Here is a 13,788-nt window from a genome sequence, read left to right as displayed (position 1 = left end):
CCTTACTGTCCTTTTTCTTGCATCCCCTTGGGAAATCTGAAATAAGAGTGCACAATGCTGTGATTGCTTCAGCATTAGGAAGGCATTTACATTGCCTGATACTGCAGGGTATTGACAGTGAGAAACTACTGCTTGCACATGGCTTCCAGAAATAATGTTCTCTGTTACAGTTCCTTTGGTTTATAAGCAGTCCTTGATTCCTGTAGTTGGAGTTGTCTCACAACTTTGCCTGGGACCTTTTGTTGAGCAGATGCTTCCCCCTTCTTGGATTTACCTCACTGAACTGGACAGGTGAAAGTAGGTTTTGGAAACGGTGTGATGTAAGAGCCTAAATGCCAAATTCTCCAAGACTGGGGTGAAACAAGAGTTTACTTTTTCAGACTGGGTTTAACACTGATGTTTCTTAACCAAAGCTAGAACCTAACTGGAGCAGGGATCAAGACTGAGAAGAAAAATGGAGAATTATAAAAAGCAGTACCAGGGGAAAGATTAACCCCTTTCCTAAAGCAGATGCAGGAGGAAGAACAGGGGAAAATGAGTCTGTACTGCTGGGAGCTCTTGGTAAATCAGTCAACTAGTACTGAGACTTCATCTGACTTCAGGATGCTATTGGGGAACTTCAGTGAGAGGAACTGTGTCCTTTTCAGGGGGTTAAGAAGCAGGGATATATCCAGGGATTGCAGTGGTCATGTCATCTACTGGGAAGAGATGTGAAGGGTGAAAGGGCTTCCCTTTGATTTCCTCAGAACAAAAAAAAAAAAAGGCAAAGGGCAAGAACTGGGATGTCTTCACTGTCTGAGCTGACAGAAAGCTGTGTGCCTGACCCCGTGCCCTCTTGCTCTGCACCCAGGAACATGGCCCAGCTGGGACATCCCATTTCTGCACTTCTCACAGCCAGCTGAATTCAGCTGCCACTGCTGCTGCTGCCCTGCTACTGACCTGCTGGAAACCTGTGGTAACTTAGCAGGGATGGTCTCTGCATGATATTTGTGTTGAGTACAGAGACTTTCAAAGCCAGCATTTTGGTGTAATAATGCAGCACTTTATTGCTGCCAGGGTCTGAAACTATGGAGCTGTTGGGCCAAACCTCTCACAGGTTGGCTGTAGGTGCTCCTTTGAGCAACTGGACCTGGCAGCTTTTCATCCCAAAGTATTACTGGATGTCTGAGGGCCTCTTGTTTTTCTCTCAACAAGATAAAACAGCAAAATTTTAGCACCATTGTTAATTAGTAGAAACAGAGAAAGAATGGGAAAAAAACCTATGTCATTTTGCCTGCCTTGTGAATTGCTGCATTCAGAGGGTCATATAAAGCAGTATAGTCATTTTTCTCTGCTCTCTAACTCTAGGTCTGCATTTCCTTCAGCTGCAAATGTATTTTTATTGTTATGTGAACAATGTCACTCACTGGAATGAACATTTTAAAAGAAATGTGCTCTGTGTTAATCAAGAATTATTTATCTACTAAAGCTGATTATGCTGTCTTAAATGTGATGTTTATCTAATAGATTACTAGAAGATGAATGAATAACATCCTAGGGTTTCTTTCAACCTGAACACTCTATGATTCTATACTGTATATTAAAACTTACATATGAAATATTATTTTAATTTGTAATTTAAGATTATATTTTTTCTTAAATAATGTATAGAAAAACAAAAGAATTAGTATCTTCTCATAGTGCTTAATGTATTTTTCCTCCAGTTCCAGTCTTTAAATGGTCTTTCTTCTCAAATATGTATATTTTGGTATTGAGATTAAGGTGCACATTTCAGGGATGAAGTATTACAAATATGTATAAACATTATTTATAGACTGGTAGGACTTGCTGTAGAAGGGAACATTTCAAACTGCTGTATATTTATGCATTGGTGCCTGGTGCACTGAGGATTATGGAGAAATAGCTCTCCCTGAGTGTATGAAATGTGGAATGGCTTTTCCCTGGCACGGCAATGAATCACCGTGCAATACATTATGCCAGCTGCCAGGTGCCTTTGCAGTCTGCAACAAAAAGTGACATTCATTTAGCACAGGCTGTACCCAGTTCATGCCCAGCTGGTGCATTTTGCATATGTGTGTGTGTGTGTGTGTGTGTGTGTGTGTGTGTGTGTGTGTTTTGTGTTTTGCTGTTGGTCAGATGTCAGGACCTGATGTTTCTGAGGAGCCAGGTGTACCTGGGTTGTTCTTGCCTCCCCTGGGTTTGAGGGGGCTCTGGGGGCCTAGGCAGGGAAAATCCAGAAGAGAGCAGGTACTATGGGCACAGTGCCCTGATGCTTCATGAGCAATTCCCATTCATCCAACTGCTGCTGGGAGCTGTGGAATGGCCCAGGCACAGCACAATGTGTGAAACAGCAGCCCCAGCACGGAGGAGACGCAGCAGGCTCTTCCCATAGAGGCTGGGTGATATGTAACCACTGACAGGCAGATGGCACCAGCTGGATAGCTAATTTGTAGGTAAACTGGGATTTGTGACTATGTGATCTTATTCACTCATGGAGCCATGACCCCTGGAGCTCACATAGCCTTTGGCATAGTTGCCTTCAGGAGAGGTTTTAAATATCACTGCAGAGTACAGCTGGCTTGAGCAGGGCACAGTGATTGCCAAAGCCTTCTCCCAAGCATCCTGCCTGTGGTGCTGCCTGGGCCAGTGAATTGCACAATGATGGACTGTTCTGATGGGGATAATAATGGTATGGTTTTGCCTCTGGAATTGGCCTTATTTTATGTATTCAGGGGACAGTGCAAGTTTCCTGTCAATTGTCTTGAAAAAAATCACTCTTCACTAACAACAAAGAAGCCCTTGAATAGGCAAAGATTGGGTACCTTCAAGGTGTGCTTATGCAAACTGATGTGGCAGTCACCTCCTTTGGTCCTGCTGTGGGGCACTTGCTGCCTTTGATGCCCACATGAGAGCAGTGATCTGGCACTCCCGACCCCATCCGTGCATGGAGCAGAAATGCAGGCAGCAGTAATGACTTGGAGCAGAGGGGTCTCCCTTCTCAGGCTGCAAAGACAGCTTGGTGGTGCCTGGTGGTTTGTTTTCTGAAGAGCAGCAAGGCTCAGCATGTTCAACTTGCAGTTTTTTAGGTAGACTGCTTTCTTGATTTTTAACTGTGTTTATAGAATGAAATGCTGTTGCCAGTTTGCTCAGTGCTCCAGATTAAACATTATAGCTGTTCAAAATATTTTTGTGACATGTGTGCAAAGCTTCTGGTTTATTTCTTGAAAAGATTGTGCAGAGTGACTGTGGGAGGGATGTCTTTGCTAAGTGACAGGATGAATGTTATATTGTTTTTATAACAATCACAAAAGTGAAATAAAGATGCTGAATGTAACAAATTGTAACATGATTTTGCTGTTTAATCTGTCCAGTTTCTTTGCCTGCAGCATGAAGTACAGAATATCTCAGGAGAGGCTATTGTGATAACTCTGCAAGGAGTTTATGTTGTTGTTTGTTTTTCCAGTGACACAGAAATAACTCTAACTTTTGTTGGAGATTTCTGGAGCCTGTGGCTAAACAGATGTTTTTCCAACAGACCTAGGAGTTTGGAGGGTTTTTGTATTTGAGGAGGTTTTTTTATTATTATGTTTTAAAGTGACTGTTGCTATTTAGAAAATCCATGGAAGTAACCATACCATTTTAAGAGTGCTTTGGTGCAATATCTTATTCCATAGTAACACTGCAGTAAATTTGAAAACCCTTTTATTCCAGTAGAGTTACTCTCAGGCTTCAGGGGTTCTGTCAGCATAGCTCAGCACCAGGCAGTCTGTTTGTGGCATCGTTGTTAAACATCCTAAGGGTAGTAAATGTCAAGATTAAGGGAAGTGGAAGTAGAATGGGACAAACCCAATAGATGGAACAGGGACCATACAAGTCTCAGCATATCTAAACACACAACTTGCCCTTGTCTCCTTACATTGCAGATGTTGCTCTCAAGTCGCTGAGAAAACTTGATCTGTTCATTCTGCTTTCAGAGACTGCTGAGGTGAAAATTCCCTTATTCAGGGTGAAGAAGTCAATTCCAGGTGCCAGACTTTAGCTTTGGCAAGGAAAAGTTCAATCCTGTTCCTTCTTTGCTCAAGCAAAGCCAAGAAAAAGAGGCATGGAAAAGAAAAGCGAAAGCTCTTCCTGTCTTTGATGTGCCACTCGTGAATTGCCAAACCACCCTTCCTCATCCGTCTCAAGGCTATGCTGGTGCAGGCTTGTTAAGCCCACCCTTCTTGTTAAGCCCACCCTTTATAAGAGTTTGGAAAAAAGGAATAATGAGGTGAGAAGAAAGTGTCAGTGCCCAATGTATCAGAGCCTTTTACTTTGCTTCATGAGTTGAACAGAAACACCACTGTCAAGCAGTTCTGAGAAAAACTAAGATTTTTAAGAAATCAGAAAGTTGAAATAACAGCAGCCAGGACAGCTTGTGGGTGCTGACATTTCACTGGCTATTATTTTGTGATGCTTTCTGTGTTTCTGAGGGAGTAGCAAAATGCAGCAGTGAGGGAGAGACAAGCCAGGGAAAATACTAATGAGGTAGGGCAGAAAAGCCATAGGCACAAGCAGATGATCAAGTTCCTTATCCTGGTAGCTGACTGAGCAGTCCCCTTCTGTGGAGATGAGCCATGTGACTTTGAATATTCTTTGTTAAAAGTATTTTTTTTCCATATTTCCCATATTTCTCCCTCAGTGATATACCTCCTTCAATGATACACCTCCTACGTGAGGAATTTAACTGTCAGAAAACTTTTTCTAGTCACAAGAATTAGTCACAACATGGTGAAGCCTCATTATCTGATCCCAGCTCTCCTGAGGTCATCCAAATCTGGCCCAAGTCCCAGAAGACCCATGGGAGTCTGAGATACAGGAGGGGTGGTCAGTCACCAGCACTGAGCAAAGCAGTAGGAATTACAGCAGTGATGTTTGCTAAATGCTGCAAATTCACAGTGAGTGGGTTTTGTTTCCACTTTAGTTCCTTTGTGTTAGTGGAAATGATTTCTTCCTTACTAAGAGAAATACACAAAACTTCAGGTATTTGGGGTTTTTTTGGGGGGGCGTTTTTTTTTGTTCTTGTTGTTGGTTTTTCTCATGCAGAAGGGTGAGTTCTAACATTTCCCCTGTAATCTAGAGTGTATGATGGACTTCTCTATAATGTTTTTTATAGCAGGGGAGGAGAGCACCTTGGTAATGACTTCTGAGTCCCACCTGTTTGGTTCTCAGGAGCTTCCAAGCCAGAGCTTCCCTTGGGGCTGTGGTTTATGAGGTGCATTTGTAAGCTGGAGCAACACCTCCCCAGTGGGACATGCACTGGGACCTGGAGGAAAAGCAGGGCCAATGGCATGTCCTGGTGAGATGCTGGCTGAAATGGTGGTTTGGCTCTCAGCGCTGAGCTGGCCAGTGCATTGCTGCCTTCTGCATTCAGGGCTCTGTAAAAAGCTCTCAGCAGCTCTGTAAACCAGCAGGGCTGCACAAACACAACACCTGACCCAAGCAATCTGGTTTTCCTCCCACCAGAGGAAACTGTGAATTGGCTGAGTGTTCAGTTCAAGAGGTGTAATGGTATAAACTACCTGCGCTGTAAAGTTTTACGAGGTGACAAAGTTTTGTAGTCTGGCAATAGCGCAGTTGAGCTGGAGGCCATCGGGTGCCATGCCAGAAAAGGGAGGGGAGCAAGAGGGTGAGGAGGGCTTCCCAGCAGGCTGCAGCCTCTCTGGGCAGCCTGGAGGATGCCTTGAGGGATGCAAGGCTGCTGCTCTCCGGTCTGGGACATGAATGGCCCAGGCACTTAGTGCTGTGTGAGGAATGGAGCAGAGCGAGCCCCAGCTCACTCATCACCCCTCCTTCTCCCTTAGGGCACAAATTTATGTACACTTGGGCTATGAAATGGGGAGCTATAAATACGAGGTATGACAGAGGTATGTCAAGACACAGAGCTTACTTACAAGGCACAATGCCGTTTATAGGCCTTACAGATTCTTTGTTGATAGTTTTCACTTTGCAGCAACCCTTCTGCCTCCCCCTTCCACTAGGATTAGATGGGTCTTATTTCCAAAAGCTAAGAAAATAAATGCTCATAAAGGAAACTGCCAATGTTGCAGCTGCCTCTCCCAGCACTTGCTGAGCTTTTAAGTCCACTTTTGATGCAAGTTTGTGAATTTTATGGACATTTGTAACTCATTTATCTGCCACATTGCTGCAGGATCCATGAGCGGATATTGCCTTTCCTTGCACCTCACAGCAGGAGGCGGCGGGGTCCTGCTCCAGGCACCACGTGGTTGCTCGTGCTTGGTATTCACAGGCACATTCCTCTGGCTGATGATATATTATTATTGGGCTGGAAGAAAAATAATGCAACCAAACTTATTATTTTCTCCTTTTATCTGTTTAGTCATATTAATGTGGGATCATCGTTACATAAATGAACAGGAGATGCAGTCAAGGGCATGTTCATTTTTAAAGTCCTCCAATGCTCTTGTTCTTCAGTCATTCATCTTCTGTCTTTAATTACAGCGAGTGATCTCAGAGGCACTTAAAAGATTAAATTACTCAATTATTTGAAAAACCCAAATGCAATAACTGTATCTTTTTGCTGATAAATACCAGCCATTGCTGGAAAAGGTTGCCCAGGGCAAAATATATTGGGAGCCAGGGAGGCCATATTGTAACATTTTGGCTTAACCCAGTGATACCCTTTTAATTTTTCATCATTTGCAACCTTTTTTTTTTTTTTTTTTCTTAATTTGTATTGATAATAACCATAGACTTTTCCAGTGCTGTCCTGGTGGTTTCAACAGTGTGATGAATGTCATTGCCCAGCACTTTACAAGCGTCCTGGCACCTCCTTGGATGTGGAGACAGGGACATGAGGACAACCATAGGTTAAAAAGGCTGGGAATTAGCATGGCCCCCATCCAAGATGATGCTTGTGCATGGGGGATGGTTCAGTGTTTGGGAGGAGGATGTAATTAAAACACAGGCAGTGGCTCTCTCCATGATGAGGTGAGTGAGTTCCCAGTTGGCAAAGCTGAGCATCCATGCTGTGCTAGTGGGCAGCTGGCTTGGGCTCCCCAGAATTGTAAGAAACAAGAAAGAGGGACAAAAAACTGGTTCTGAAATGGTGTTCTGGGTGTCCCATGGCCACAGAGGGAGCTGTTGATGTGCCCTGCATGTGGGTGTTGCTGCCAATACTGCATCAGTGCATATGCAGCAGCAGAGTTTGTCCTTCCTGACCAGCAGCCCTATTGCTCACTGGGGATCCCCAAGTACAGCCACTGAACAATGGGAAGTTTTCCCTAAACCATTTTTTGACCTCTTTTGCAAAGCACCAGATGGGGTTGATTCCAGTTCTGGCTAGGGCACTTGTGTGATCCCTCCTCCCTGGGCCAGGAGAAAAGGGACATGACTCTTCAGGGAAAGAGAAATCTAGGCTAAATAGTTAAAAATCCTGTACTTTTTCTTCATAGGTCCAGTTCTGAGTTCCTGTCCTGGGCACCAAACAACACTGGGAAGAATAGCAGAGCAGCCATGAACCCAGAGTGCTTTACACTTTGGCCATGGTGGGCTCCTTTCTCCTGCTGGTTGGCCAGGAGTGAGGCACAGGGATGGGTTTTTGGTGTTGATAAAAACTTCCTGCTTTGGACTACCCCCGTGGTAAGTCTCTAAACTGAAAGAGTCTGGAGGCAAAAGAAGGACTCGCTGTTTGTTGTCAAGCCAGAGCAGCTGTGGTGCTTCATGTCCTGCTGCCATGAAGAGCAAGCCTGGCTGCTGTTAGCAGGGAGCAGTGGGGTGGCCACATGGGCTGGCAGACCCTTGCAGGGTCGGGGGCTCAGGCTGCCCTCAGCCAGCATCTGTCCCACACCCGTGCTGGGGCACTGCTGGCCTGCACATGCTGCTGCTGAGAGGGTTACTGTCCTCTGCTCCACCACCTGTGGTTCCCACATTTATTTAATAAAAAAAAAAAAAAAAAAAGAAAGAGTAAGTAATTCGATACATATCTTCTCAAGGAACAGCAGCCATTCCAGCAAGGAGCAGTGGTCTGGGGAAGGACAGATGGCCCTGCAGCTAATTTGCTCCCATAAATCACAAGCTGTTGCAAATCCTCACTGCAGTAAATGCTGGCCCTGTTTGTGGCCATGTGTCTATCTTGGGGCTGCTATGAGCAGGAGATAGAGCAGAATCTGTAGTTTTAGGCTGAGTTTCCCTTGTGTCTTTTGCAGAATTAAGCATTTTGATTAAGAAATAAGCTGTTATCCTGTAGCTGACTGCCAGCAGAGCTCCATGCAGCTGCTCTTGCAGCAGAACCAGGTATTGTTGAAGCACCAGCACAGGCAGGAGTTCATCCTGTCCCCTTGCAAACTGCTGAGGAGCTGCACACTGCAGTTTGAGTCTTTGCTCAAGGCACAGAGCAGTTTGCTGCCTTTAGCGTCTCCATCTCGCAGGATTCTCATCCCTGGGAGAGAATCAAAAGCCCCAACTTGTCATTGCAACAGGATTGAGGCTTATGGCTATTTTAGTGCTCTGGCCTTCCTGAAGAGAAGCAGAAATGTCTCCTTGCCCTGGAGTTTTGTCCCTATTGTGGGACACAGGACATTCTGTACTCAAGCCCTGGCAGGCTGGCCACACCTAACTCCCTGTTGCAGCTGGAGATGGGACCACTGAGCACCTGGCCATGGTCACCCTGCCCTAAAGGCTGTGTCCTCCTGAGCAGGTGCAGTCTGGAGCCCAGCCTGCAGGCAGGCATGCAGGGACTGAGTGGAGCAGAGGACATGCTGGGCTCAAGGACTGGGCTCGGGCAGTGGAAAATAACTACCCATGGAAGGTCAGTACTAGGGTATTGGGATAGAATCCTTGTTTCAGAGTTGAAGGGGTGGAAGGAGCTAAGTGTCCAGGTTACTTTTTCTGCAAGAGATGCTGACCTTCGTCAGAGGCATAGAAGCTCTGGTGACCTGCTGTGGGTTAGGGAGGGGATCACAAGTGTGTGAGACCTCCCCAACATCAGCCTATGTAGGAGAGGCAAGCAGTTCTCTGCAGCATTGTGACATTTTCTCTGTCCTTTATTCATTAACCGGGACCCACTGCTCTGTCCTGCCTTTGCCCTTGAGTTCCACACGTCCTTGTGTTTGCTGAGCAGTCTTGCACAATGGAGCAGGGCAGTCTGCAGTTACACAGTGGGCTCTCCTCTGCATCCACTGCTGCTCTGAGAGATTTGCTGGCTTTCTATATTCCATTGCTGAGTGGCCTGGGATATTGAGGATCACAATTTAACGTGTATTTTATGCAAGTCCAAACACCTACCTTGTTAGGAATCTGTGGCTTGATACCTTGTATTCCTGGTCCTGTCACACCCTAATGTGAAACTGAATTGTAGCAACAATCTGCCTGGTCTGGCACCCATCCAAATGCTGCAATAGAGTTAATTTTCTTTGAAAAGCTGGTATAGCACTGTGTTTGGATTCAGTGTGGGAATAATATGACGTTTTGTTACTGTTAAGTAGTTTTCACTGTAAGTCAAGGACTTTTCAGTTTCCTGTGCTCTGCCAGTGAGGAGCTGCACAAGAAGCTGGGAGGAAGCATGGCCAGGACAGCTGACCTGATATTCCATGGACCAGTTCATAAACTGGGGGAATTTGCTAGGGGGACAATTGCTGTTCAGAGATGGGCTGGGCATTGGTTACTGGGTGGTGAGCAACTGCATTGTGCATCATTTGAGTTTCTTGCATTTTATTCTTCTCTTTTTTATTCCCTTGTTGTTATTGTTGTTAATAATAGCAATAATAACAATAATTATTACAAATAATTATACTATAATCCAGGTGGTGGGATAGAGAGAGGTTCTTAGTTGCCAGCTGGGGTTATACCACAACACCCATGTAAAGGAACATTTCATCCATCTGTAGAAAGTGTAAGACAAACCACAGAAATCACTGTCATGCCACTGCACCTTTTACTGTTTTTCAATGGATTTGAGATGGCTGATGCCTGATGATGTGAACCCAGCACTCATCCTCCCAGCTTCAGCCACTCCTGTGAACCTAGACCATAATTATTGACAAGAACATAGATCCAGAAACATGGCTGAATTTGGAAAACATAATCTTTGCTATGAAGCTCATGTATGCATAAGTATAATGGACAACAATATAATTCTGAGCCTGCAGTCATTACTGAAGTCCCATACCAGAACTGTTTAGTATATAGCAGGTTGCAATATAAAAATCAAGGGCTTAAATGCAGAATTTCTTGAGCCAATGGATGAAAAAGAGGACAAAGAAACATGATTCTTTGGTGTATGCAAATTTATTCAACTCTGAAATTATTTATTTACAACTAATGACTGATACCAACAGATGAGGTAAAAATATGAGGTATTGATATGAGTATAACATTTAAAAATGCAATTATCATAATGTAGCATGTAACAATACAAAATACTGTGGTAGCTGAATGGTAGACATGGCATAATGTGCATTTTGAAGAAATCTCATTTCAACAATACATGGCTTGGAGATGCCAGAAGCTCACAACAGAGCTTCTGCAAGGGCAGGAAAACAACCCTGCCTTGCTAAGGGTGGCAGGGACACAGGGCCTCTTCCAGCTGAGCAATGACTTGTGAGACAGGATAAAAACACTGTCCAGGTTTTCCCTTCTTTTCCTTAAGACATTATTTCTTGCCAGACATCGCCATTTCCAGGGCTAGAAATTTTGTGCCTGTTAATGCTGAGGCACTGCTGTATTTATTTATGTAAACTAATGTAGCAGAAGTACTCTGATTGCTCATGTTTTGGAAAACAGCCGGCATGAAATCTGCTGCCATGGCCACGGGCATTTGGGAGGAGGTGCTGCTTTCTGGAATGGCATTCCCAGCTGGGGAGGCACTGTTTGCTCCGGGAAGACTGAGCCTGGCAGTGCTGATGCCCTGCAGCCAGCAGGTGACTGCCAGACCCCACTACAGCCACATAACAGCCCCGTGAGTGCTCCCCTGTCTGCAGGACTTAAAGCTCGTGATAATTGCACATTGCAACTATTGTTGGCCATGAACTCGAGGCAGGAGCTCCCAGGCAGCCAACATCCCTGATCCTTTGCACAACCAAACGTGAGTGACACAGCTCATGGGTGAAGATTACAGTGACTTTTCGGAGTCCTGCTCCTTCACAAGGACACGCTGGAGCCCTGTGGGTCACTTTGAGTCATCCTGTCCCCCCTGAGCTCCCACAGGTGCCTCCTCAGCTCACAGGGCTGTCCCCTGCCAGCACAGCCCCCTGTGTGTGCAGGATGGCACGTGGGGTCATGCTCTAGTAGCTGCCACCAAACACAGTCCACTGCACAGCTCCCACCCTCATGCTCAAAATGAATGCTCAAAGCTCTGGCTTTGAAGAGATTTCCTCATTCACTGAATCAGGGCATAAAGCTGTAGCTTCACATAGGAAATGCATCCTGCTTAATCAACCTCATACTAATATTTCTGGATGTTGTTGGAAGGACTGAGCTGAAACACTGGCTGTGAGTGACTCTACTGGTTTATGCAGCAATAAATAAAGGTTAAGTGAAGAAATGTGATTAATGAAGAACAGTATTAACAGGCTTGTACATCCTTATTGAGTCATAGATGTAATAACATTTTGGTTGTAGGTTAGTTAAAAACAAAATGGAACCCTGCCTCAAAGGCAATGTCGACACATTATTATTATTATTACTTTTAAAGCATTCTTCCATTAGCAAAATAATAGGTCCCTGAAAATGAAATTATATAATAGGCTTAAATGGCTCCTACTCCTCATAGTCCTAATCCTGCTCCCACCAATGCCTCCAGAGGTGGGGTCATGCAGATCAGTGCAATGTAAGATGAAAATTGCTGTTACTATAAAAGCAATCTTTCCAAGAATAGCATTTATTAATATTTTAAATATCCAAGATGTATTTAAAATCTTAAAAAAGCACAGTTATTTATATAGTAAGAATATTAAAAGGCATGGTGTTCATCTGCATGTCTTTGTGTCCACTGGATGTGGAAAACCTGCTTTGGATTAGCCATCTCTATGGGAGAAGGAAAGAACACAGAAACACTCAGAACCTAGACAGAATGCTTACAAAAAATAAGTAATTTACAGCTTAATAAGTTACCAGTCTGATTTCAGCCATCTCAGGACACACAGCATTACCTTGTGCTGTCTGAGGATGAGCAGTTTCCTGGAACACTGCACACAGTGAGGTTCTCTTCTGACAGACACCAGTCATTAAGGCAACAGGTAAGGTTTCAACACCCTCTACTAAAAGTCACAATTCTGCAGCTGAACATAAATGGCCTCCACAATGTCTATCTCAGATGCATCTCCATGTATTTTATTTGGTGAGACTGATTCCCTCCTCATTATTTTTAAATGCACTTCCTTAGTTCCTGTAGTTCTTCCTACATCTAGTTCTAGGTACCTTCTCATAGCACACACAAACACAAAACATATTTGAGAACAGGCATTTGTTATCACACGAATTATGCCTGGTAGCCCTGTGATAACAGTAAACACAGCTTATGTAGCAGTGACACACCAATAAACAAGTGACAGATCCACTTAAGGTCCAACTGATGCAAGTGATTTGCACTGAGTTATGTACAAAATAATTAATTTATACATATACATATATATAGATAGATAGATAGAATATAGATAAATATATACATACTGTACATTATTTATTTACAATTAAAATATGCTTCTTAGAAGCCTTTAAATAACAGAGTTACATAACGTACAAGTAATGGCAATAATCTGTTTTTAAAGTAATAAAAGCTCTCTGAAGAAATGTTTAGTTCAATAATCAAAATTAATACAGAATGGATATGGGGGAGGGAGGGAAGGTGAAGTCTCCAGAATAAAAGAACTTTCCTATAAAATTCCTTTTTCACCTTTGTACAGACCCCGGGTCTGGTCAGATTTCTGCAGCTTAAGTAAGACCTTTGCCTTCAGTATACCTGTTCCCTGCCAGACCTGATTTATGCTCACATGCTCCCAGGAATACTTCCTCAGATTTTTGTTTCTGGTCCCTCAGCAATCAGAGGTTGAAATGAATTTCTGATCCTGGCAACTTCTGCTGCACACAGATGTCCAAAGCCTTTGTTGTACCACTCTGGGGAATGTCCTCTGAAGAAATGAAAAGAGAATTATTGAGAAACTCAAATACTCAAGAAACATGCCCCACAGAAACGTGCTTGCCATGCTTCCTGCTTCCCACTGCCTATGGTGGTGGTGGAGATTCAAATACTTGTCTTTATAAGTCTTGCAGTAATCAAATGAGCACATTCTATTTCTAGGATCATGTCCTAACAGTGAATGGAGAAAAGACTGCAGGAAAACTCCAAATCAGCAAAGCGACCCTAACCTAACCATGCCTTCTGTTCCCAGCATCTCCCTTCCCTGAGCTGGAAGGTTTTGTCTTGCTGAATGGACATTACTTTGTGCAGGTGGGATACTTACTTTAGGTCAATCCTGCAGATGTGGGTCAGCCTGGCTTTTCCTGAGCCACAGGGCTCTATCAAGTACTGCGAGTCCATGACGATGGCTCGCACAGCTCCCATGAGAGGAGCCTCTTCATGCTCCACAGAGGTGGCCACCAGCATGCACATCCCCTTGGGCAGATCTGTCCTCCATGTCCTGCAGGAATGGATGCAAAATGGAATCACACTAGCAGTGAAACTTAGGGGCACATGAGTAAGAACCAGAACTGAGGTTTGCTTCTCTGCCTATCCTTGCTGCCTGTAATGCCAGTGGACAGTCCTAGGAGTCCCTGGTGGAATTTCATGTTCCC

General features: G+C 44.2%; 1 protein-coding gene across 11 annotated transcripts in view; it reads right to left on the bottom strand.

Annotated features, from left to right (window-relative positions):
- Positions 1–10,265: 10,265 nt before the first annotated feature.
- STARD13 (StAR related lipid transfer domain containing 13) overlaps positions 10,266–13,788 on the bottom strand; it is a 281,574-nt gene continuing 278,051 nt past the window's right edge. For all 11 annotated transcript variants that reach the window (XM_079322443.1, XM_079322440.1, XM_079322444.1 and 8 more), the window contains 2 exons: positions 13,458–13,634; positions 10,266–13,124 (listed from right to left, as the gene is read on the bottom strand). In XM_079322443.1, coding sequence (XP_079178569.1) covers positions 13,007–13,124; positions 13,458–13,634 — 295 coding nt within the window. In that variant the 3' untranslated portion in view covers positions 10,266–13,006. The remainder of the gene's footprint in view (positions 13,125–13,457; positions 13,635–13,788) is intronic.

This window comes from Erithacus rubecula (assembly GCF_903797595.1).
Source record: "Erithacus rubecula genome assembly, chromosome: 1".
Classification (NCBI taxonomy): Eukaryota; Metazoa; Chordata; class Aves; order Passeriformes; family Muscicapidae; genus Erithacus; species Erithacus rubecula.
Note: the sequence above shows the minus strand (reverse complement) of the source record. Positions and strands in the feature narration are given on the sequence as shown.